The sequence below is a fragment of the Dysidea avara genome, chromosome 6, assembly GCF_963678975.1.
Source record: "Dysidea avara chromosome 6, odDysAvar1.4, whole genome shotgun sequence".
NCBI classification, from domain to species: domain Eukaryota; kingdom Metazoa; phylum Porifera; class Demospongiae; order Dictyoceratida; family Dysideidae; genus Dysidea; species Dysidea avara.
In genome coordinates, this window is record NC_089277.1 from 20,283,259 (window position 1) to 20,310,227 (window position 26,969).

Genomic DNA, 26,969 nt, shown 5'->3' on the forward strand with positions numbered 1-26,969 from the left:
GAAACCAATCCAAAACAGCCAAGCTGTAAAACAAGATGATGCTGTGCTACTTCTAAAAACCAGGCGCCATGCAGCTAGTTAACTCATCTGGAATTAACTATAGACAGTATATGCTACTATGAATTAACCAACTATGTATTACTACTTTACAATAGGGTAGTTTTGGATTGTGCAATAATATTATTAGCTAATTCTCGTAATTCATGACATATTCGTAATTCGTTCAATTACGTTGCTATGCACTGCTAAGGAAGCGTTTGTTAAACAAACCGCTTTTACCAACATATTACGCACAGAACTATCTTTCAAACTGTTTTATAGTTTGACTAATGTGTTTTTCCCACAAATTCTTTCGATAAAGCCTCAAAGCTACTCTTCATTTTCATTCGCGTACGTAAGGGATACGCCCCCTTTACTCGAAGTGATAGGCTATTCCTGGTAGTGTACGAGGCTTGCACCATTGTTTTTCAGTTGCTAAATGCCTGAAAACCTCAAGGGGAAGGTAGTCTGAGGAAAGTCACCACACCCGTATTTGAGTCCACAGAAAAGAAACCACCTCAGAGTAAAGTTCACCTGTGCAGAAGTTTAATACAGGCTTCATTTCACTTTTACTTCTTACGTAAAAGCTGCTTTTACCGTTATTAAACGATTTTGCTCACGTGGGTGCATACGGACAAACATAGATAGGTAGATAGATAGGTACACACACACACACATAGGCGGATCTAGGAGGCACTGTCAGGGGGGGCCAAGGGGGGGCAAGAAGTTTTAGTGTACAACAGCATCTATTCCACTAAGAGGAATTATAGTACACAGGTTATATTCAGTTGTATAACTATATTCACTATAGCTGGATGAATGATAGACATACAATTTTAAGATCGTAGTTAGAGAAAATTTTTAAAAATTAGACCTCCTAGGTTTGAATTTGGGAGCATTTTTGGTAACATTTAGCTTAAAAGTGTATGCTTGCAATTTATATAAAGATTAGTTAGCCTATCTGAGATAAAACCTGTTTGATGGTAAAGTGTAATAAATCAAAATATAAAGGTGTAGCTAGTATTGTTATGACATTAGAATTGTGACTGTTCTATTAGAGTAGTGACAGCTCTATTAGAGTATCTCGATCTTGGCACAAAAACTTAAACTTACTTTCTTTACAGTGTACAGTATAACTGTAAAGTACATTTATAACTGTTGTCTTCTATTTGCCCATTGGCTTTCTATACTTCTGAATACAGTGTGAATGCATGATTCCAGTTTCTGGTATCAATATAGTACTGTGAGTCCAAGGGGGGCAAGGGAAGGGCCAGGGGGGGCACAGCACCCCTTGGCCCCCCCTCAGATCCGCCTATGCACACACACACACACACACACACACACACACACACACACTTTTACGAAAACAATTTCAGTAAACCAGACGCGCGCCCACAGCCGGCTGCGGGCGCGCGCCTGGTTTAAAATGAGTGCGGCTCTCAAAAAGGCTATGGTGAAAAAAGATGTGAAATCCAAGATGGCACAGCCAAAAAATGGCTGTGATGCATGGTAGGTTAATGGTGAAAATTTTAATGATGATAATTCATGGGAATTTAGTGCTGCTTGGTCTTGGCACAAAATTTACCTGAATTGTGGTTATTAAAATTTTCACTCTGTACTTGTCTCTCTGTCATTGACCAGTTTGGTGATCATCTGCTGGGGTGCTCTCATGGTCCCTTGAGGATCCAGCGTCATAATGCTTTAGTGTCTGTTGTACACTATGCCTTGCGCCAAGATCACCATGGTGTTCTTAGGGAGCAAGGCATTTCATCTGACCAATCTCGTCATGGTGACATATACCACCCTGACTTTCATCTTGGTCGTCCTGCCTATTTTGATCTCTCTGTCAGGAGTACCACTCAGTCTGCTGTCATATCTTCTGCTTCTTCTCAGGCTGGGGTGGCCGCTGCTGTTGGTGAGATAGCTAAGGATAACCAATACCAGGACATTGTGAATGATAATGGAGGAGATTTTATCCCTCTTGTATGTGAGACGTTTGGTGTTTGGTCACCATATGCCCTATCAATTTTAGGATACATAGCTGACAGAACAACTGTTAGAAACGGTTTACCTCGAAAATTTGCTAGGCGCCAACTTCTCCAGCAACTGTCTGTGACTTTGTGGAGGTACAATGCGAAAATGATACTCCGCCAGTATTCGCTTACTACTGAGGACGAATTTCCTGACTTTGACATTGGTTGAGTTAAGTACGTAGGTAGTAATAAGTATATAGTTAGGTAATAAGTAGTAGTATGGTGTAGTTTTCAGTATGTACGTGTGTTATGTCCCATATTCCTATCAAATTTACGGCTCGGTTAAAAAAAATAAAAATTCTTTAATGGAGTAAGTTATAAACGTAGCCGATTGCTCTATTAGGATGATTGTTCTATTAGAGTATCTCGATCTCACTTTTGCTACTCGTAGTTGACTTTCGAATCATAGCTCAGTGGTTTGCTATCCGATTATTCTGTACTACTGCAAGGACTTTGTATGATAATTATTCCAGCTACACACTGACTTTCAACTCATTGCTCTAAGCGGTTTGCCTGGTAAGCATGAAAATTTTCATAAAATTGATCGCGTAATTGTGACAAAGGTTGGGTTTTGCATCATATCTTGATAGCGTTTATCTCGATTCTTTTCAAACCACGAAAGGGCACTCCTACGATAGTTACTCCACCTACATAGAAATTTTCAGCTCATTCCTTCAAGTGGTTTACCCTGTGGGCGTGACAGACCTTCGACCTTATTTTACACAAAGAATCAGTCATAACTCCATGAATGTTCATTGGATTCCTACCAAACCAAGGTACTGGGATTTGCCTTCATTAGCTCTTTATGTATACAAATTTCAGCTCGATCGCAGTACGCATTTGCATTTTATGGCAGTTTTTTTTTTTTTTTTTTTTTTTTACAATACAAATTACTCTACAACTAAACTACAAACACAATTAATTACAACAGGGGTTTGGGGAAAGGAAAATCAGAGTCCTCACACTCAGGGGCGTAGGGAGGGGGGTTCCCGGGGGGTTCAGGAACCCCCCTGTAAAATTTAGATTTCTGCAAGCAGCATTCTAACACACCATTTAGTATGGTAGGACAAAATGAGTGAGCAATATAGTGTAATGGCAACAGCACAACAATTGATATAACTTACATTCATCTCTCAGGGAAGGATTCACAGGGGTAACATGAGCCCTCTTCAAAACTTGTTAAAAAGATCGATATACTCTAATAGAGCAGTCAGTTATACACTCTAATAGAGCAGTCAAGTATATTCTAATAGAACATGCATGTAAACATCCATGTCCATATGAAGTTTTTCATATATTCCAACATTAAATGCAAAACTTAGTATGACCTTATACTGCTATAGCTTTGGTGTGCAGTGTTTAAAGATATAGAGCTCCAGTAATTAATCACTTGTGTTATGCAAATGAATTCATGCTATGCATATTTGTATAGTTATATTGTTTTGATTGTCGTTTGTATCAGTGGATTCATGGCTCCTATACCACAGTGAGATATAACCATCACTTATTTACAGATTACTATATCTGTCTCTATGTGTTATGCTGTCTGTTTCCACTAGGTGACTTTATCTAGTACTACCTTCATCCCAGGGGCACTTAATGCATCATAATTAATGTACTTTTTGCATAAAATATAGCAATTTGCTGAGTTTTGATTTATTAAAATATTGAAAGTCTCTCAGCGGCTGGGGGCTGCGCCCCCAGACCCCTGCTTCTACTAACTCAATGCTGGTGCTGGAACCCCCCTTCAAAAAATCCTGGCTACGCCCCTGACACTGCAAGCCCAGTACCGTAAAATCATACGGGCATTGTTCGTCCATAAAGAAACTGAAAGTTGTTGTAACAAATGTTTACGAGCCTGTTTGGTTGATGCACCACTTCTGGCTGCGGTGCGTTCAGCGATGGTACGAAGGGTCTGAAGCGCAAATGGTGACCAAAAACCAAAAGTTTCTACAACAAGTGGGACAAAGTCACACCCTGCCTCCTCTACAGCATCTTGATGTCTCTGGTCCTTGGCTAACTCACCTGCTGCAGCAGCTACCCCAGCACAAGGAGAAGAAAAAGAAATGTGAGAAGGCTGGGTAGTGCTACGAACAGACACATCAAAATAAGCTGGACGACCTTGCTGAAAGTCATGGTGGTACACATCACCTGGGCGAGAATTATCTTCATAAGAAACACGTTGTTCCTTCAAAACTCCTGAGTGACTCTGGGACAAAGCATGACAGATTTGTAAAGTGTGCAAAAAGAAGTTTAAAAAACAAAGAAAAAACCCTAACTTTGGCCGCATGTATCTCGGAAATGACTAGAGCGATTTTCTTCAAATTTGTAATGTGGACTCCCCTACCTAGTCGGCACTTCTATAACAAATTTGGTTTCAATCGGATAAGGGAGCACGGAGCTACAAAGGTGTGAACATCGCGTTTACATTAAGTAGTGACATTCACCACAAAAATTAGTGACGTTCACTACAAAAAATAGTGAAATCACTACTTAAGGTAGTGAGTATTGTGGCAGAGCAATTCACTAATAATTTTTTAAGGAGCAATTCACTACTATTTTTTACAGTGCGCACGACACACTACCGTGTGTCTTGATGTAGATGGAGTAGCCATCGTAGGTGTGCCTTTTGTAGTTTGAAAAGAATCCATATTTTCTCTCAGTAGCTACCGCCTTTTCGTGACACTTTTCATGTGTCAGCTATTGACGATGATTACTCGGCAATCTGTGCACGTATCGACACGATTCACACGCGAAATGAAACGCTCACCATCTGGCTATGTCGCTAAGTTTATTGCAAGCTTTCACGTGCGTTCCTTTGTCCGCTACAGCACCCTGAAGGCCATGATGTAGAGAAAACTCCAGCCACACTAGTATATACTTATAAACAAAAATGATTAGATCACATGATTATCAAATGCAATAATAAATTTGCATGCAGCTCTAAAATTATCATGCGCAGGGGCGGATCCAGGATCTGGCAGTGGGAGGGGCACAAACAGGCAAGTTGTAGGTGGGTAGGGAGAACCAGATCCTCCTACTAGTTGCTGCATTTTTGAAGCGGCAAATAGTACACCTCTTAGTAGTATCCCACTGCTGCATGATTTTTGTCATTTTGGCCTTTGCAGATGGCTGTGAAGTCTTTAAAGCAGATTAAAAGGCTCTGAATGTCTTAAACAACAGCAACACGATAATTGTGTTAGAGGTTTTTAGTGTGCACGAAGGTGTTGGGTGACAGTTTTATAACTAGTTTAACTTCGGTTTGCTTTAGTTTCAGGTGAATTCGTTATAAATGCTAGTAAAATGTGCATATATTCGTGAGTTTTATAAGCTGATCTTGCCCTGGCATAAAGTTTAGTATTTTAATCAGAAGTATGGCTCCTCCACTGTGTGACAAGGTGGGGGGAGGCATTTGCCCCAAATGCCCCATCCTGGATCCGCCATTGATGCGAGTGGTTGACAGAAAACAAGGAATCTACAATTGGTGGCCTTAGCTCTACAGTTGTACATGTGTTATAGAGGTGAATATCATTATGGTAACACTAGTTGTCAAGTCATATAATGTACTTCGAATAGAATTATTTTAGGCAATGAAATTATCTTATGGATACAGAGTCAAGGACCTTAATAAAACAAATGTAATACTACAGTAAATAGTTTGATTCTGAATCACTAATCATGCACTATTATGTGACCGTGCCTACAAAAATAGGGCATGTGGGCATATAAATTTTTTACCTAATTTTTCGAACTTTCATGGCTCATAACTTTTGATACCATTAAAGTATGGCTATGAAAATTTCAGCATGTATTATGCATTTAATTGGCTTTACAATGCAAGTTATAGAATGCAGATATACTACGTCAGTACCAAGATATGATCTGTTGTGTGACAGGGTGTAGTTTGTGCTCAGATGCCCTATTATTGCAGGCCTGGTCACATATATGCCAAGGCGCCATTAGTAAATTCACTTGTTGAGTACAACACATGAATGATTATAGGTATAGGCTATAATACATGTATGTACATGTACAGTATACTAGTATATTTTTCAGTGTGTGCAGGCAGTCACATGCTACCTACTCAGTGAAATGGGCCACACGGAGGAATGGATATCTTGTATATGATAGTTACAGATGCGGAGCATTTGGATGGGGTAGATGTCGAAGACAATGGTAGGCATTATAAAATCATTGGAAACTTTAACTACAGTGTGCTTAACAGCACAGTGATTATTAACTTTACACTAAGTCTATGCTGTTAATTTGTTGGCTAAAATCGGCTCATTTAATTAGAGATAAAAAAATACCATATTGTTATACAAATTAGACCAATGGCAGATCTAATTTTGAGAGAAAGCCTCAGCTCATTGGTACTCTAACTGTATAAATATTATTTATATCGCTCTATTATTGATCAAGATACTCTACTGCCATTCAAGTTACTATACTGTAATAGAGCAATCAATTCTCCAGTGTAGTCTAACTTTTGTCATGCAATTAGTTTGCTTATTTCACAGTTTAAAGCATTGGGTTGATTATTGTTGTTACTAAAAGTATTCTAAAATCCATTATGAAATTTCAAACTTTTCTGAAGGCATTTCCACAGATTCCCTATTATTTTAATCCTTATCTATAATTATTTATATAACACAACAAACACCTTTTGGAATCCTATAACCATCACTGCAGCCCAATAGCACTGTATCTATGCTGCTGCTTTTAAAAAGTAGAACATTTGTCACTGGAACTCTAGAATAATTTTCAGGTTCACTATGTCAAAAAATAGGCTTACATTCAAACTTTATGGGGATTAGCAAATCTATACATTTTGGATAGCTCACAGCATGGAGGATCTGATAATCAATGTTTACCTTTGCACGTTTTCTGCATGATAGTCAATTTTTAGCTTGAAAATGGTACCCCTTAAAATGCAACTGTCAGTGTGTTTTTGACAGAGAATTGTGACAAACATTAATCCTACTGTTTTTATACTCATATATGAAATCTTTTAGTAGCTTTTTAAACTGCTAAGCAGTGGCATAGCCAGGAAAAAAAATTTACAGAGGCAATGTTTATACATTGACATAATTGAGAAGGTCAGCTTCTGACTCAATTGATTCACACATACATTCAAGCATGGGTGGTACAGAATTTGCAGGTTGACTCTCTGGTTGAATAGAAGAAATTGTTTCAAAAGACTCCAAGCATTCATAAGTAATGCTCCAGCTTAGTTAATGCTACAGTATACCATACTTCAATTGTTAGACTAGTGTAATTGCACTCAACACAAAATTCTGAGATATTTTGAGTGATCGGGCTATTATGGACTGCAACGGAGGTCCATGATGGCCCGATCACTCAAAATATCTCAGGAGTAATTCAGAATATGTGACTGGATTTGTGAAAAGGGGTCTTCCACACACATCCAGTTCTATGTACTTGGAAGGCCATAACTTTGTGTTCAACAAAGATATAAACCTGTAATTTTCTCTATCCATTAACCTATGTTGGTGCTCAATATTGACCAAATTTCAAGGCAATAACTTTTTCCACTCTGAAGTTATGAATTGCCAAAGGTGGTAAATTGGATGTGTGTGGAAGACCCCTTTTCACAAATCCGGTCACATATTGTCATAGTCATGTACACTACTTTTTCAGTATTGATCTGATGTGATGTCAGAGATTATTTTATTAACACTTTAAAGTGACCAGCACTGAAGGTCTGACAACAACATGTGCTGCAGCCTTAGGATTACCTAACCGAATTTCAAGGACTTAGAATTAATGACTTATAGCTGAAAAGGTGCAACAGATGATCTCTTTGATGTGATACTCAACTGCATGTACTGAGTATGTCAAAGTAGGGAGTCTGGTGGCATGCTCCCTTAAAGTAAATTTTGCCTTGAAATGGCATGTGGAGGCTATTATTTATTACAACTGCTATTGCATGATCTTCATGATCAATTGTTTTAGACCAAGCAGAGTAATGAGAACAGTGGCTATACTAATCATTATGACTGTTATCATTTTCGATGATGAAATCTTCATCGCTAGTACATTCTCCATCTGTACCACGCAAACACAGTTCTGTGCAAAGTAAGTTGATGCATTGGCACTTTTGTATAGAGCAGTTAGTTTTACACTGGCATCTTACCAACCAACTCAGTAATGGCTTGTGGTGCATGAAGAATCTTGTATTATTATAGTAACCAAATTGTAGGAGTTCAAAAGGCTGCTGATAGATGACAGTGGCTTGTTACCATACCCCACTTTGTAAATGTACATGCTTTATGTACTCTTCTAGTGAACTAATAGTAGGTGGAAACTTGTTACTTTCTGCAAGTTGTTTGCAAAACATATGCCATCCTAAGTGAGGTATACTGGTAATCCAAACATCCATTGGACAGTGATTCAGACTGGAAACTTCTTTAATTCATTTGTCACTTCTTGTGTAAGGTCACTTTCAATTGGTAACTACAGTAGTGTCATCAAAGCTCTGGGAAAGTGTACATCAGCTTTCATGTACTACTGAAGCCATTAATTTTCATTTTATTTATTCCTAAGAATTTCCAACATTGCCAGTTCCAGTGAATGCATGGAACATAGGTGATGCTTGAGCCTTTTTCTTGCTCAAAGTTCTCCATATTGGTTCAATATCTATGATACCTGATACCATTGATCATAATGCCCTATGGCCAGAACCAAAACATCTGTATCTGAACACAAGTTCTGCATTTGGACACAACTGTGAAGCTTTGGATGCCAGACAGATCATGATTGTGTCAGCTTCTTCATGAAGTTTGTTTTCAAAATTTAGGTCTCTATTGCTTCTCGTTTGATCTGATGCTGACATGATGAATAGCTGTAGTGAATTTACTTCATGATTGAGTACTGCTTGTGCAAGGTATACTGTCTTTTGTTTTTTCATGTGATAATGTCGTGTAATGCAAGGAATGATGTTTGTATCATTTTCAATCTTGTAGTTTTTCCTTGTTGGCATCTCTCTCTAGTTCTCTCTTTCAAAGAGTCAGGTTTGTGCAAATCAAAGACCAGTATAACTTCATTAAATCCTACTATCAAACCTGTGAGCCTGTCTTTGAAACTCTCAGCTAGTCCTTTTACTGTGCCAAATATCCCTTTTTTATTTTGTGTCATCGTCTGGACAAAAACCATTCTATAAACAAAAACAATCTTTGTAATTAAAGATGTGGATAAACAATCATTTTGCTCACTGAAAGGCAAACTCTCATTGGTATTATCTGTGCTAGATAGTTATATATCAATTTTGACTTGTCAATGCATGCCAACATTGACCCATCTGGTGCAAAAAATGCTCTTGAAGTCAGAGTAAATTCATAGTTGCCAACTGCATACTTTTGATCAATGGCCCTGTTGGATCCAATCAAAACTACCAGATGACCATACAAATTTTTGATCTCTTTTATACCAACTGTCTGATCATGGATCTTTACAGCTAGCAACTTGGTCCCAGACATATACATTTTGTTGTTCTGCTTTTTAGCTGGTGTTGCAATATAATTATCATAAATTCTGGCCAATTTCATCAGCATTTAAGATCTGTGGAGCATATTCTTGTGGCACAAATATGCATATCTGGCTGCCTTCAGCAGCAAATGGAATTGCCATGGCTCTGTATTGCAGCTTTAATTGAGGTGTTCAGAGACATGGCCAGCAACTGTTAAGACAAATCTTGATAACAGATATATTTCTGTGTTCAAGTTCTTTCCATGTAGCTGTATGGTTGTAATTCATATATGTTAGCAATATATCTTGGCCAGAGCTGTTTGTATTTTATTCGATCAAAAGCAAAGAGAAGTTTGCTCAGTGCTTCTCCAGCTTCCAGATGAAGAGCAATATCAGCATTTCTGGAAACTTCAATGAAAAACAACCCGGTGGAGATAATTCATCAATGACTTAAACATAGCATTGGATGACTTCAGTTCTTCCCATGTTTGTAACTGTTATATTACTTTTTCTCAGCATAGGACTTAAAGCAGACTGGTGTTGGCAATCTTGATACACTGTGGTCCATCACTTGTACCAGAGGCCATGTTGATACATAATTCTTTTGATGGATTCAAGCAAACTTCCTTCAGGTGTGTCATCTCTGTAAAGAACTTTTCTAAGACAAGTTCATACAAAGCCATATATGTGTGGATATATGTATGAAGTGTTCTCTTGTAATAGTTACACTTAAGAATCTTCCTTGTTATGGAGGGTCAATAACATATTCTTCAATCCAAGTGTTATCAATGCCTGAAATTTAAAACCAGGTTTCTATATAGAGCTGTCAGAGAAACCATCACAGTATGTAGTTCTTCAGGTCTCAGAAAAGTTAATTGTTCAAGTTAGGTGTTCCATCTACTAACTGTGGGTTTTCTCATTAACGTGAATCCAGAATGTATCAGAGGACTTCTTTCGCTTGTGCTGTAGTTTACTTGTCTCCTGGTTTTGAAGCCGTACATTATATTCAGACAAACTATCAAAGTAGACCTATCTACTGTCCTATTTTTTGCTTCTGTCTTTAGCTGTTCTTCAGATCCTACCAAAATCCACCATATCAGACTATAGAGTTCAGAAAGAACATCTTCCCTTGTGCTGGATACCATCATTACCCCCTGGCCCCTTCCCCTCAACATATTTGATAATACCATCATGTACTATTTCTGCTGTGTCATATTATCATCCTTTAATCACCTTCTCTATGTCATTCGTGTCATTTGCATTAAATAAGAGTCACCATGGCTTCTTCACATGCTGCAAGGTAGTAAAGAAGAGAAGGTTTTCTTCTACCCTTCTGTCTCACTGCTGTCACAGTTGGCAATTCTAAAATAATTTAATCCCTAAGCCATTTCCTTGTCAGAGTGGAGTGTTTTTGTACCTCTTCTTTTCCATCAAGCATTGATATGTAAGTTGTCTCTATACATGTAACATCCATGGGGAGATGAGCTTTACTTTGAGTTTGAACATCTACAAGGTTGATCAGTTTAATCAAGCATGGTATCTGCATTGGCAGGTGATTCTGTGAATATTCTGCAAGTGTCATCCCTTAGTTCATGGAATACATGTTGTCTCCAGCATGCCTTGTAGTATTGGACATCAGTTGTATGAACATCTCCAGGTGATATTGCATTGCTTAGACATGTCATCGACACTTGATTCTGTGAGAATTCAACAGTTCTCCAGAGGACCTCCCTAGCATTTTCAATTTTTACTGTAAACAATTCTCGGCCATCATTCATTTGACAAAAAAGCAGTCACAAATTTCCAGTCAATTTCTTTAGGTGAAATTACAACCAGGGCCGCCCACAGGAGGGGGGGGGGGGGGATTTTCCCCTAGCCCCAGCCTGAAAGGGGCTCCAGGAGGCCCCATCAAGGGCCCCTCAAGTACCTGTTTAAAAAATCAATATGCTCTAATAGAGCAGTCAGATCTAGATAATGTAAAAGAGCAGCCACAGTATTCTTCAGAAGAACAGTGTAGCAAGCTTATAAATAAGGAGATATGGTTGGTGAGGGGTAGCTATTGTCATTGCCAACAAGTAATGAACAACACTAGCAAAACACATGGTATAGAGCTTATACTTAAAGTACAAACAAATTTACTCATGAGAGATGTCAGCTGACTAAGCTATTCTTCTCCAAATTGTAACACACTAGGTTCTCAGGATCACTGGCACTGGTTTTAAGAAAATGGTTTAGCATTTGAAAGTTATGCAGAATTTTTATTTTGGCAAGATTCCTGCAAACATGTGATTAGTCACAAACTTATGCATTCCTAGCAAAACTCCAGCCACAAAAGCCATTGTCCAAAATAATAACTATTACAAAGATTCTACAGTAGATAAACATCCCAAAGTGATTATCACCTTAGCTCTGCCTGGGTATTATTAAATCAATCCTTTGACACTGTTTACTGATGAATCCTAGTAATGCTCATCGTACCTAATTTCAAAGATTAATCTGCTATTTGGCAAAGGAAATTTCCGAGAATCTGTTTTGTAGCCTTCATTTATTCTTTTTATCTGCTAAAATTTATGCCAAACACATAACCACATTAGTTATGATTTTAATAAAAGTAACTTCTCTATCAGAAATTTGATTTCAAAAGTTGATTGCTTCATTAGAGTACATTAAGTGACTGCTCTATTAGGGTATCTTTTAGTCTTATCAGCTGTTTTTAGGCTTGCACTATTTCAGTGGAAGCTAAAGTTATACTTTGCAACAGTTATTTTCTGGAATTATTTCTCAATCCTTTTACTATCAACTATTTCTAAAATTATTGCACGATAATTCCTAGTAAGATAGCATTCACAGAATATAATGGATGCCCCTCTATTCCCTTTGTAAAAAAACTTCTGATTTTTCTGATTAATTATCACCTCCAATGATTACACATGCAAAAGTTAATGTTACCAGAACATTTGTTTGGATTGTTGAATGAAACATTTGTTGAATTTTATGTTAACTTAAATTGAATTTCCTACTTTATAGACTGCAATTTTAAAATTAAAAATTACTGACCATGCAGATATCTGTGCAAGTGTAAACATTGATATATCAGATTCCCCATGCTCTAAGGTTAATGTATACGTTTGCTGATCCTCATAAAATTTGAACAAAGTAGTGAACCTGACTATATCACAAAGTATATAGACAACCACAACTCTAAAATGCATATATATATATGACCGAATTTCAGAAAATCAACCATATGGGCACATTTGGCACCAAAAAATATTTAATGATCAAATAACAAGCATTATAGTGCAAATCTACTTGTTGATGATTTTAAGCCATTATCAATACCTTGAATTACCAGAAAATTCTTTAAATATTTTTAAAACTGTGTCCTGCTCTTATTCTCTTAATAGTAACTCACTAAACATGAAAATTCCAATTGTTACAGGTGTGCCCATATGGGTGATTTTCCAAAATTCAGTTGCATATACAAAAGCAAAAGTATTTATTTATTTTTATGCTCTATGCTGATAGATCACCAAGCTGAAACCTAACAAAAATCTTAAAGTTAAACATTTTGTTAATAGGACCAAATAGTGTTGAAGTTCCTGTCTAAATTGTATGTATTAACTTGCCAATGCAGTCTACACAAATACAGAGCATTAATTCAGACTTATGTTGTAGGTACAACTAAGTATATACTATGTAGTACTGCTACTAGTATTGCTACTGGTGATAGAGCTTTGGTGAATGAAATATGTGATTTTACGATTCCATGTAACTTGGTATGAGTGTTGAATGTTACAATTAAGTTAGACACTCTAAATTCAATTACTTAGAACTCTTGAAAGAAAATAGTATTGTACTGTGTTATACTATACGTATATATATGTATAGGTAGTGTAAATTGAATGTTATTCCTAGAAAGACATAGTACAATACTTGGAGAGATATCCTTAATTTTTACTACGAGATATATGTGATCATAATCATAATAATATGTGTATGTGCATGTGTGTGTGTGTGTGTGTGTGTGTGTGTGTGTGTGTGTGTGTGTGTGTCTGTGTGTCTGTCTGTGTGTGCATGTGTGTGTGTGACCAGATTTGCAAAAATAGGGCATGTGGGCACAAATTACACCTTGACACAACATCTCATATCTCAGTATTGGGATAGAACATTTTCATGCTGTAACTTGCATTTTAAGCCAACTAAAAGTTTAATAGAAAAGTGCTGAAAATCTCACTACCAGGAAATAATGAAATGCAAAGTTATGACACAATATTTGAAAAAGTAGGCACACACCCTATTTTTGCAGTATATAGAATGTTACAATATTATAGCGAATTATTCATTCAACACTTATGAATTCATTACAGGACTCAATACCGTCAACAACGGTATACATATTCAGGAGTTTCGTACAGTTACACAGTTAGCTGTTGTAATGGATACACTGGTAATCCTCCAGATTGTAAAGGTACTGTATCAGTGTTATATACAGTAACTCACTACTGGACAATGATCCATGTACCATGAAATTCCAATGATCCTATGAAATACCCACGAAAGTTGCAGTTGGATTTTTTTCATGGGTAATGAAATACCCATGAAATGTTGGAATAAAATAATGTACCCATGAACGATTGAGTTTTCATGGGTTTATATACCATGAAAATCTTTGAAATCACAGCCATGAAAAACCTGTTGAAACCCATGAATAATATTCATTGGCTTTCCACAGGTTTTTCATAGGTGAGATTTCACAGGTTTTTCATGGGTTGTACATACATACAAACCCATGAAAACTCACTTTTTCATGGGTTGTTCATGTGTACATTATTTTGCCTTGTGCATTTCATCATGGGTATTTCATTACCCACGAAAAATACCAAGTGCAATTTTCATGGGTATTTCATGAGAATCATGGGAATTCCATGGTAACAGCACGGATATATTGTCCAGTAGTGACTGTTCTGTGGCTACTTATACTTTATAAACCACAACACTACACAAATGCATAAAATTAATACAAATATTGTACTCATATAGAACACTAATTTGAAACCCAGATTTTTAATAAGTAAAAATAGTACTAATAAAGTCAAGTAATAATAGTCTATTAAAGATTATTCTGATTGCAGAATTATTATCTAACTTTGTTAAATTATAGCGACTGGGTCTATCTGAATAATTTTGAATGCTCAAGTATAATAGTTGTAGTTTGGTGTGTGGGCAGATCATAGGCTGCCGCCAGTGTTACAAATGAGCTGTATACTGGTTTACAAATAATTGTACCATGACCAAGTACCAGGGGCGTAGCTAGCCAGAAGGTGATGGAGGGGCAGGCATGCCCCCCCCCCCCCTCCCCCACGAAACACTCAAAATCATTCATGATTGCAAAAAAAGGCTAATGACCCAATGGTGGGCTAGCCAACATACGGTGTTGTATTATTACAGCTTAAATAACTAGCTACGTAACTGTTTCAGTACTGACTGCTTCCAATCGAGGTAGCTATATTCGTCGAGCATCATCGCACGTGCCACAACTGTACTCCAACAAATTCATCCACAGTCCGGAAGAGTTAATACTTTAGTGCAAATACAAGTTACTTTACGTTAGCCACAGCCTGTGCTGCAGTCCTAGCACACTGCTGACAAGATTACGTATTCACTCACTTCACTCGGCGAAATTCAAATGCCATGTATTGCACGAAATCCTGCTAGCAGAACTTGTAAGCTTGACTGATCCACCTGACTGACTGACAAAGTAAAAAAGACTGCACTGCCGTACGTACAAAGGTCCAGTGTGATCGACTCGATAAAATAAACTTGGTACATTTATTTAGCTAACACCTTATCACCTCGTAGGCAGTACGTTTGTAGCATCATCTGGCCTCCTTTGTCGCTTGTGAGTTGTGACTCCTGCCGCGAGAAGCGGGTTACTCTTTTTAGATTCAAAAATGTTCTATCACGCGAGTAATCTAGGCTAAATATAGAAGTATGTCTCTAATATTTTCGTTCAATGGATTCACGAGCGAGTTGAATGTTGGTGTGTGCGCATTCACTAGCAACACCTGGTGATACCGCGTAGTAGTGTACATAATTTACAGTCATTTGCGTGTCAGTTTAATACTGGTAAACTTGTGACGAAGGTTTAAAAAAATCATTTAGTGATGGGGGGGCAAATGCCCCCCCTTGCCCCCCCTTAGCTACTCCTCTGCCAAGTACCTCCTTTTGTCCACACATTCTGGCCAATAAATAGTTCAAAGACATTAAATGAAATCAAACACCAGACCAACACAGGATGTCACAACACAAGGTATTGAATATGGCTAATTCATCAAGGAGATAAATTGCTCTAGAATACATAAACAAGCACTGAGCACTGCACTCATCTGAATGAATAGGAAGCAGTATAACTGCTGGGGTTTGTTGGCATCTGTAAACCACCTGCTTGTTCACCAATCAGCTAACCATAATTATTATAGTGCTGCACAACTCAACAATGTAAACAATGGCTGGAGTGATTGGCACTGGTGATATACGTACACTTCACATTCATGCATGGAAAGCACACTACCAATGAGAATAAACTATGTAGCTAGCAGTGAATTAACTAATCATCACAATAGTTATTAGTTAGTCAAATTGTCCCTTGTACACAGCACTCAGTGGGAGCCAATAATACCCTTGTTTTCTTGTTCCTTCTGTGTTACAAATGCATGGGCACCTTTGATCTGCGCAACCCCTTACCACAAATCAGTTATAACACACCCATTTAGTTAGCTACTCCTCTCCCACTTCAATGTTGCAAAAGTATTGTGAAATTTTGACAGTAGTAGCTATATAGCTAATTGTCATTACTTTATAGACTGTCATTGTTTTTTTCTGCACATTCAGCTATGGTATAGCAATTGTGGATAATAGTTATAACATATTTGTGATGTTTGTATCTGGTTTGTAAACATGATACCCAATTGCAAGGGTCGCAGGCTTGATATTTACAATCAGATACAACAGTATCGTACTTCATTATAATATTCTATAGATATGTGTATATTATTGTTAATGGATATCTACACCCTTTGATTTGTGTTTTTGTCCAGTAATTACACTAAGAGTAACTTAGATAAACAGATGCAGATGCATTACTTTTAAACAGACGGTTCTACTCTAATAAAGTTATATGCCGGCATAATTTTGAGAATAATAAGTCACCAATTTTGCGAGAATAATTCTGAAATAATAGGATGGTTACAGGCATAATGTTAGAATTATTGGACGTTCACGGGAATAATCGTTAGAAGTAAGGAATGTGTCTATTCTTGATCAACTAGAAGAAAGAGTTAAGCTACTAAAAATGATATATAGCTGGCATTGTTATAGGTGCTGGCTGAAAAGCCTCTAAAAGATCGATACACTCTAATAGAACACTCAAGTACTCTAACAGATCAACCAATAAATTCTCCTAACGATCATCAGTTATTACAACAAGACTTAAATACACTAAATACTTGGGCTAAAACATGGCAAATGAAATTTAATGTTGACAAGTGTTGCATTCTCCAGTTATCCAAACACCACCATAAAACAACATTTCTTTATCACATGTCAAACAAACCCCTCACAGTTGTTGAACAGCATTCTTACCTTGGAATAATAATAGATCACCATCTTTTTGGGGACCACAAGTTAACCATGTATGCAACAAGGCAACCAGACTAATCGGCTTTTTACAGCGTAACTTAAGAAACTGTTCACGTGCACTTAAAGAACTAAGCTATAAACAATTTATCTTACCTATGCTGGAATATGCTGCTGCAATTTGGGACCCATACCACCTAAAGGACATAAATAAAATAGAAATGATACAACATAGAGCAGCTAGATTTGTCCTGAATCGACCATGGAGAAGGAATATGCGAGATAGTATAACTGAAATGCTAACATTATTAGAATGGCCACCACTCCAATTAAGGAGAAACTGTACAAGATTAACTCTATTATACAAGATTATCCACAACCTAACTGAAATACCTAACAACTACTTACCAACATTATCACCTGTCACCATTACAAGATCTAATCATGAACAAAAATTCCTACACTATTATACATCAATAGACAACTATAAGTACTCATTTTTTCCAAGAACAATACCAGAATGGAATGGACTACCACAAGACATCATCAACCAACAAACTATTGACAGCTTCAAACAATTAATATACAATCACTTTAATTTTAATGTACATTAGCACTTATGCCCCGGGCGGGCTCTGCTAATTAAACAATATAATAAAAATAATAGAGAAGTCAGATCGTTTCAACAATGTGTAGCCAGCATCAGGGATGTAACTACATTATTCCAAAACTTGTGTGTCTTATACCAGTGTATCTTCTTCACACCATTGAATATGTTGATATCAATATTATTATCTACTTTGTTTATTTTGTATTTAATAAGCAACTGAAGTCTTTAAAAGTTGTTACAGTAGCTTAACATCAATGACATGATAAGTGTGTATGAAGTTGTAGTAGTTTCAAATGGCTTTGCAGTAAAGAAGTGTTTTTTATTGCTGCATGCTGAGTTAATAGTATACTTTGAGAGATAATTTTAACTGATTTGGCTTTATAAACTGATTTCGGCTGCAATAAGCAAGTGATATGAGCAAAGGGAATCCTAATTAACTTTCCCTGGATCTGCCATTGCGATAACATCCACCTATATACCAGTAAGAGCCATTCTGGATCAGTGCTCCTATGGTATGTTTTCATTTACAGTCAAATAGCTAAATGGTAAAGCAAACTAGAATACTGGTAATTGCTTCACATACCGGAATTTTATGTGGGCAGAAAGTCGTTATTCATTATTAATTATTTATTGAAAAGAAAATATCCAAACTACCTCAACAGCAGGCTATCTGCTACTACTAAGGTTAGCTAAAGTTCCCTACAAGATACATGAGATGTCATATTTTACTCACATAAAATATTTATGCACTTGTGACCATTTGCAATAACAATAAAATTAGAAGCAGTTTGGTGTTTGCATGGGTGGGAAACAATTAATCAAGTTTGCCTTATGTGTGCTTAGTGTGCTAATATCAAAATCTAACTATTATGTTCAAAGAACTTTAATTAAGTATAGGAAATATTATTCCTAAGAACTCTCATCATATAAGCCCATCTACAATCACATTACTGTATAGCTAGGAAAAATGATTAAGGAAATCTGCAAATTTTATGGATGATAACAGCTTTGTGAAAATATAATCATAGGTTACCCGTATCACCATTGATTATTTTTGTGATGAAAACGATGAGAATCACAATTCCAATAAACTTCATCTCTTGAAATTTTTTGTACTTTGTTTAATTTCTATACACAGTCTATAGTATCAGGACACACAATAGTGCACTGTGAGGCCAAGTATAACTAGTGTGGACGCGCAACAAACAAGTGTATATTTTACAGGATCCAAGTAAATGCTGTTTTGACTCATCCTTAGCTCAATAATTCCTGAACAGAAATTAAACAGTTTTGTTGTCGAAACTCCTTTGAGGTAGGGCACCTTTTATTGCAAATTTGAGTTGAATCTGCCTGGCCATATGTGTCTTCAAAGTTCATCTTATTTTATTTGTATTTTTCATCTGCTGCTTTTCTCTTCTTTTTTGCTTACTCGCTATAACTCATGCATGCTCTAGTCAATTAACTTCACGTTTGGAGGGCAGTAAGAGCAGCTATTAAACTTGGGCTGTGCAGTAATGCAACACATGTACATCCAAATTTTCATAGAGATTGAATTAAGAACAACAGAATTATGGGTGATTTATAAAATTGCAAAAGTGATTTGATATCATTTCATTTAATTTCTACTATATAAATGAAAGTTCCAGTTTAATACACTAGAATGATAACTCGTAGATCTATCAGTGGAAATTCTAGAGTATTCTGTATGTGTTCTATTGGTCAGGAGTGCTCAGAAAATATGTGTGCTCTATTAGAGTACTACAAAAATTATTATTATTAAAACAAGCATAAATGAATTGCACTAGCTTGTATCCTGACATGTGCATTTTATATGTTATGTAGCATACTGCTCTAAAGAATGCAAGAATAATGGAACTTGTTCATCTCCTGATGTATGTACCTGTGCACCAGGTTGGATGGGCACAGACTGTGGAGAAGGTGTGTTTTACTGACTGACATAAATGCACAGACATGATTTAATAAATAGACACATTTTACCTTTTCAACACTATGTTGTATATGGCGTTACAATCATCTCTAGCCAAATCCTGGAACTAACGTATCTGACATAGAATTAGTGTTGCTTTATTTGGACAGTTCTTCTTCCAGTTTTATAGTTTTAATTTGCACACTAAATTTAGTATAATGATATTAGTCAAACTCCTAAATTTTTAAAATAGTAGTAGTTCTTGGTCAGTGGCGGAGGAAGTAGTTGATATGAGGGGGGAATGACCAAGGGTGGAAATGAACTGAGGCACTGCATTGTCTCTGGTTTGGTGAGACCAAAAAAAAAGATCACAGCCAGCTGACAATAGCTGCCTACCTCACCAACTACGTATTTATAGCTGATAAACCATATGACAGTCCTTGCATAGCTTGCTACACACTGCTTGCTACACACTGCTCTAATACTGCAACTTAATTTTTAGAGTGACTGCTCTATTTCACGGTTTTCTGCCCCACTCCAAGAAGGATAATTTCGGCATGATATCATTCTGAGGGGGACTAAGTCCCCCCCCTTCTGCCACCTATGTTCTTGGTGTTGTATACAAGAATCTGAGTTCCAAATCCAGGTACTTTATCCAGCAAATGCTTGGCAGTGAACTTTTTCAAGTGCACTTAATACTGTAGATGTAATAGATAGTGGTTCCTTTTCAGTAACTCCTTAAGTTTGAGGTACACCAACTATGTACACTAGTTAACAACAATTTTGTTAGTAATATTGTTACTGCAGCTATTCTTTACTGTGACAGTATACACCTTTATTTGTTGCTGTTTGCTATGTATAACTTCACAGCATCATTAAATAACTGTTTTGTCATATGGCACTGATATTATTACAGTAAAAATAACATGCTACCCGCAACACTGGACTATACTTAATAATGATTGGTACACATACATTTATAATGGTGCACTTAAAATGCTGGAAATAAGGCTGTTGCTATTTGTATGGTAGCCACATAATTAAAAATATAACTTAGACAAAAAAGGTGTTGAATGAAAAAAATATAACACTTTAGAGGACCAAACCCGAGACCCCCTATGTCAGGCTGCAGCTCTACTGCTATGCTACTACAATGTTTGTTAAAGCTTTACCACTAACCCCTTTTATGGAAAAAGAAGCCAAGTAGTTATAAAACAACTAATCAAACAGTGTTTTTAGTGGGATTCCAGACCATTTGTGAAGACTGATTGACTAATTGTGTGGGTAGCAAATAAATATTATGCAGCCTGCTATACCCTTGTAACCATATTTTTGTAAAAAAGGAAGCCTAAACAGTTATAAAACAGTTACAGCACATAAATGTTGTATCACTTACTGCTGTGTCCATCACTTGAATCTTTGGATGTTGCTATTGTTCCAGCAGTTGCATGAATAAAATAAAACTTAGACAAAAGGGTCCTAAAACTAAAAAAACAAAAAACAAATGCACAAAATCGGGAATCAAACCCATGACCTCTGGTGTATGAACCCAGAGTCTTAGCCATTGTGCTACATGGCTCCCAGCTACTCAACTCCTTTAGTTTCTACCTTATATGTCTTTGAGTGAACTGACTTCTATATATATTTTGAAGACAAAGGTGAAGAAGAAACCAAAGCTTAACCCAACTCTAACCCTAATGCTAATACTACTTTTTGCGCCCAATTTACTAGACATGTCTCCTAAAGTTGAATGCTTGGGGCAACCAACTAGATGCGTGTCTATTAAAAACGCAGGGCATAGCATACAACTAGTGTGCTTGATGTGAGAGAAATCTAGTGGACTGCCGGAACAATAGCCCTTACAAAATGTTTCCAGCTGCCGGAACAATAGCAATTTTGTAAATCTTTACTTTCTCCAGTTCATTGCCGTCATCAATGATTGATTGTAGGTTTCGATTAATCGTCAAATTATTTCCACTTCATAACTGATACTGATAGTTGTAAAATTAGGTAATATTGGCTGTTACTGATAATTCAACCAATTATCGGTGCAATGCTACTGTTGGATAACCACTCTTAAAACAGTAGACAGGTATGTGCACTACTTAGTTTCTAAAAAAATGCACATAAAATGTGACCAAATATGGGTATTATAGCCTTTCCAAATTCCCAAGTTTGATAACTCTTTGTGTTTATAACCCATCACTTTCATAATACACACAGCAATAGTGGTATGATAAGGGTATAACGTGACCAAATTTCAGGATGGTACCATATTCACAGGGTAAGTTGTGAGTTGCCAAGTACACAAAATTGAAAAGACTACTGTATAAGACCCTTTTCGCAGATCCGGTCACATTATAATTATATCTATTAAATCAACTGGTCTTGAAGGCTTGCATCCTCATTTTTTTCAAGGAAGCAGTTTTTGAGTTAACCAAATCTTCATCAATATTGTTCCAAAAGTCTTTGGACACTAGCTAACTTCTGAGTATGTGGAAGATAGCATATGTGGTACCAGTGTTTAATACTTGCCTCATATCGCACGCTGGCTCGGTTCGGCACAACTCGTCTCGGTTTTCACTACATCAGTATAAACGCCCACCGAACTGAGCCGGACCAAACTGGGCCAGCCCGCATAAAACTGCTGTGCCAGCACAACTTGGTTCGGTTTTCTATATTCAATGTGTTCACTAGATATTATATCAAAATAAAGCTTAAATGGATAAAAGAAACACTATATCGAACGGAACAATTCAACACTTCATAGCAGGAAGAGCACACGATTGCTTACGGGTATCGACCACATCGTAATAAGGGTATTAATGGCTGGCATAAGCCATTAACCATCCCTAGAGCACAACCGTGCTAATTCGCCACTGCCTTTCTTCCCAACCACCCGTTAGCAGAGCCCTACTTTACACCATTTTCCAGGCTAGCATGCTTCAGTACAGTCAGTGGTCTAAACACGTGCCCATAGATGTAATGTTGTGGTTTCATAAACTGGGTTGCAAAACCACGCTAAGTGTGAACGCAGTATAAGAAAGGTGACCGAAAACTTCCATCCATCTATAGACCAATCAGTTTAATACCTATGGTTTGTAAAATTCTGGAATCAACGATAAGAGATAAATTATTAGAGTACATATTGATAATCTGTTAACCAACCAACAATGTGGTTTTGTGCTGAAATGTTCATGTGTAACACAAGCACAGCTCTGCAATATTGTACACAGTTCCTTGAGAAATGCACCCTTGTGGATGTAGGCTATTAAGACTTCAGTAAAGCTTTCGATTCTGTGCCTACTACTGTACTTCTAAAACTAAAAGCATATTGTACACAGGGCAATATCCTAAAATGGATAAGACCATGTCTCTCAGAAAGTAAACAAGCTCTAGTAGTTAATGGTGTTAAGTCAGTTACTAACAATGTTCTAAGTGGAGTACCCCAAGGATCAGTGATGGGCCTTCTTTTGTTTTTTGTTATTTTATTTACATTAATGACCTCCCAATTGTGATAACATCTCTTGTTTGCAGATGATGTCAAGATCTATTGTCCAATTGCTAACCAGCAAAATTCTGCACAGCTGCAACAAGATCTCTTATTATTATAGGAATGATCTAGGAAGTGGTTACTTAACTTTAATATTATGTGACCAGGCCTGTGAAATAGAGCATGTGGGCACAAACTACACTCCACCATACAACTGGTCATATCTCAGTATCGAAATAAAGTTTTTGCATTCTGTAACTAGAATCATATAGCTAATTAAATCTAATCCAAAACAGCCAGCTTTAAAAAAAGTGTGCGGCCCTCAAAAAGGCTATGGTGAAAAAAGTTGTGAAATAAAAAAGGTGGCGGCCAAGAAATGGCTGTGATGGTAGGTTAATGGTAAAAATTTTAATAATGACAATTCAGGTGAATTTTTGTGCCGCTTGGTCTTGGCAAAAAATTCACCTAAATTGCCATTATTAAAATTTTTACCATTAACCTACCATCACAGCCATTTCTTGGCCGCCACCTTGGATTTCACATCTTTTTTCACCATAGCCTTTTTGAGGGCCGCACACTTTTTTACAGCTGGCTGTTTTGGATTAGATTTCACTTCTTTTTGTATTTGTATACCCCAAAACCGGCCATAGGCCGGCTTTGGGACTTTTTAACCTGTCTTTTTTTCTTTTCCACAGGAAGAAGAAAAGAGGAAGCAGATGTACTTTAAATATTTCTGATTTTATCAGTAAATGTACAAATTATATATATATAATACATATATTTATTACAGAACTCTCCATGGTGGTTTCTTTGTAACTGAACACTCCACAAAGTGACTTCCTCTTGCTGCTCTCTCTACAGGGTGCATTGTTTGTAGCTGGACAATCTACAAGTAACTTCTTCTAGCTGATCTCTCTACAGGGTGGTTTGTTTGTAGCTGAATTCTGTGCAGGTTATTTGTTTGCAGCTGAGCTCTTTACAGAATGGTTTCTTTGTAGCTGAACTCTCTACAAGGTAACTTCTTCTAACTGATCTTTCTACAGGGCAATTTGTTTGTGGCTGAATTTTCTACAGGGTGATTTCTTTGCAGCTGAACTCTCTACATGGTAGTTTCTTTGTAGCTGAACTCTCTACAAGGTAATTTCTTCTAGCTGATCTCTCTACAGGGAGATTTGTTTGTAGCTGAACTCTCTACAGGTGATTTGTTTGCAGCTGAACTCTCTACATGATGGTTCTTTGTAGCTGAACTCTCTACAAGGTGACTTCTTCTAGCTGACCTTTCTACAGGGAGATTTGTTTGTAGCTGAACTCTCTACAGGTGATTTGTTTGCAGCTGAACTCTCTACATGATGGTTTCTTTGTAGCTGAACTCTCTACAAGGTAACTGATGTCTCTGCAAGGTCACTAGTTTGTAGCTGAACTCTCTACATGGTGGTTTCTTTGTAACTGAACTCTCTACAGGGTGACTTCTTTTAGCTGATCTTTCTAGAGGGTGATTTGTTTGTAGCTGAACTCTCTACAGGTGATTTGTTTGCAGCTGAACTCTCTACATGATGGTTTCTTTGTAGCTGAACTCTCTACAAGGTAACTTCTTCTAGCTGATCTCTCTAACAGGGAGATTTGTTTGTAGCTGACCTCTCTAAAGGGTGATTTTTTTTTTTTGTAGTTGAACTTTCTACATACAAAGTGACTTGTTCTAGCTGGTCTCTCTCAACGTTGAAACCGGGTCACTACTGCTGACCCGGATGACCCACTGACCCGGATGTGACCCGGATTGATTAAAGCCGAGACGTGTTTCGGCTAGTCTCGAGCGAGCGAACGAGTCTACATTTTGAGCGTTCGATTCGTGTTGAGTAAATATTGCAACTTCAGCCTAGCTGTAGGTTGAAGACAACAAAAAAAAAGGTCTTCACCTACTGACAATAGCTACCCTCGCGTATGTTAGTAATGCGATAAGTGGGCGTGGCTCACGAAAGAGCTACGCGATAGCGTTTATAAGTTTCCACGTCGTCAAACGAATAATTTCGTTTCTCACGTGATCCAATCCGGGTCAGACCCAGATAAATTGTAAACCGAGTCAGACCCGGAGAAAAAGTGACCCGGATGACCCGACCCGGTTTCAACGCTGGTCTCTCTACAGGATGACTTGTTTCTAGCTGATCTCTCTGCAGGGTGACTTGTTTCTAGCTGAACTCTACCGGGTGATCTGTTCGTAGCTGAACTCTCTACAGGATGATTTGTTTACAGCTGAACTATCTACATGGTGGTTTCTTTGCAGCTGAATTCTCTACAAGGTAACTTCTTCTAGCTGAACTCTCTATAGGGTGATCTTCTCATAGCTGAACTCTCTGCAGGGTGATTCATTTGCAGCTGAACTCTCTACATGATGGTTTCTTTGTAGCTGAACTCTCTACAAGGTAACTTCTTCTAGCTGATCTCTTTACAGAGAGATTTGTTTGTAGCTGAACTCTCTACAGGTGATTTGTTTTCACCTTAACTTTCTACATGATGGTTTCTTTGTAGCTGAACTCTCTACAAGGTAACTTCTTCTAGCTGATCTCTTTACAAGGAGATTTGTTTGTAGTTGACCTCTCTACAAGGTGATTTTTTTTTGTAGCTGAACTTTCTACATACAAAGTGACTTGTTCTAGCTGGTCTCTCTACAGGATGACTTGTTTCTAGCTGATCTCTCTGCAGGGTGACTTGTTTCTAGCTGAACTCTACCGGGTGATCTGTTCGTAGCTGAACTATATACAGGATGATTTGTTTACAGCTGAACTATCTACATGGTGGTTTCTTTGCAGCTGAATTCTCTACAAGGTGACTTCTTCTAGCTGAACTCTCTATAGGGTGATCTTCTCGTAGCTGAACTCTCTGCAGGGTGATTCGTTTGCAGCTGAACTTTCTACATGATGGTTTGTTCATAACTGAACACTCTACAAGGTAAACTCTTCTAGCTGATCTCTTTACAGGATAACTTGTTTCTAGCTGAACTCTCTACATGGTGATTTGTTGGTAGCTAAACTATCTACAATTTGATTTGTTTGCAGCTGAACTCTCTACATGGTGGTTTCTTTGTAGCTGAACTCTCTACAAGGTAGCTTCTTCTAGCTGATCTCTCTACAGGGAGATTTGTATGTAGCTGAACTCTCTACAGGTGATTTGTTTGCAGCTGAACTCTGTACAGTTTGATTTGTTTGCAGTTGAACTTTCTACATGGTTGTTTCTTTGTAGCTGAACTCTCTACAAGGTAACTTCTTCTAGTTGATCTCTCTACAGGATGACTTGTTTCTAGCTGAACTCTCGACAGGATGATCTGTTCATAGCTGAATTCTCTACATGGTAGTTTCTTTGTATCTAAACTCTTTACAAGGTGACTTCTTCTAGCTGATCTCTCTATAGGGTGATTTGTTTGTAGCTGAACTATCTGCAGGGTGATTTGAACTCTCTACAAGGTGATGTTTTCTAGTTGATCTCTCTACTCAGTCTTGATGACTTGTTTCTAGCTGAACTCTCTACAGTGTGATCCGTTAAGTTTCTACCTGATCTCTCTATAGAGGTATATCTTGTTTGTATAGCTGAACTCTTGTACATGGTGGTTTTTTGATTGGTTGCTGAACTCTCTCTCCACGGTGACTTGTTTGTACTACAGAGTGACTTGTTTGTAGCTGAACTCTCTACAGAGTGAGTTACTTGTAGCTGAACATTGCTTAAAGTGACTTGTTTGTAGCTGATCTAGAT

The 26,969-nt window shown here is 37.4% G+C and overlaps 1 protein-coding gene across 1 annotated transcript in view; it reads left to right on the top strand.

Annotated features, from left to right (window-relative positions):
* LOC136259317 (fibulin-1-like) overlaps positions 1 to 26,969 on the top strand; it is a 77,537-nt gene that overhangs the window by 15,587 nt on the left and 34,981 nt on the right. The window contains exons 2-4 of the mRNA XM_066052811.1: positions 6,129 to 6,248; positions 13,931 to 14,031; positions 19,651 to 19,746. Coding sequence (XP_065908883.1) covers positions 6,129 to 6,248; positions 13,931 to 14,031; positions 19,651 to 19,746 — 317 coding nt within the window. The remainder of the gene's footprint in view (positions 1 to 6,128; positions 6,249 to 13,930; positions 14,032 to 19,650; positions 19,747 to 26,969) is intronic.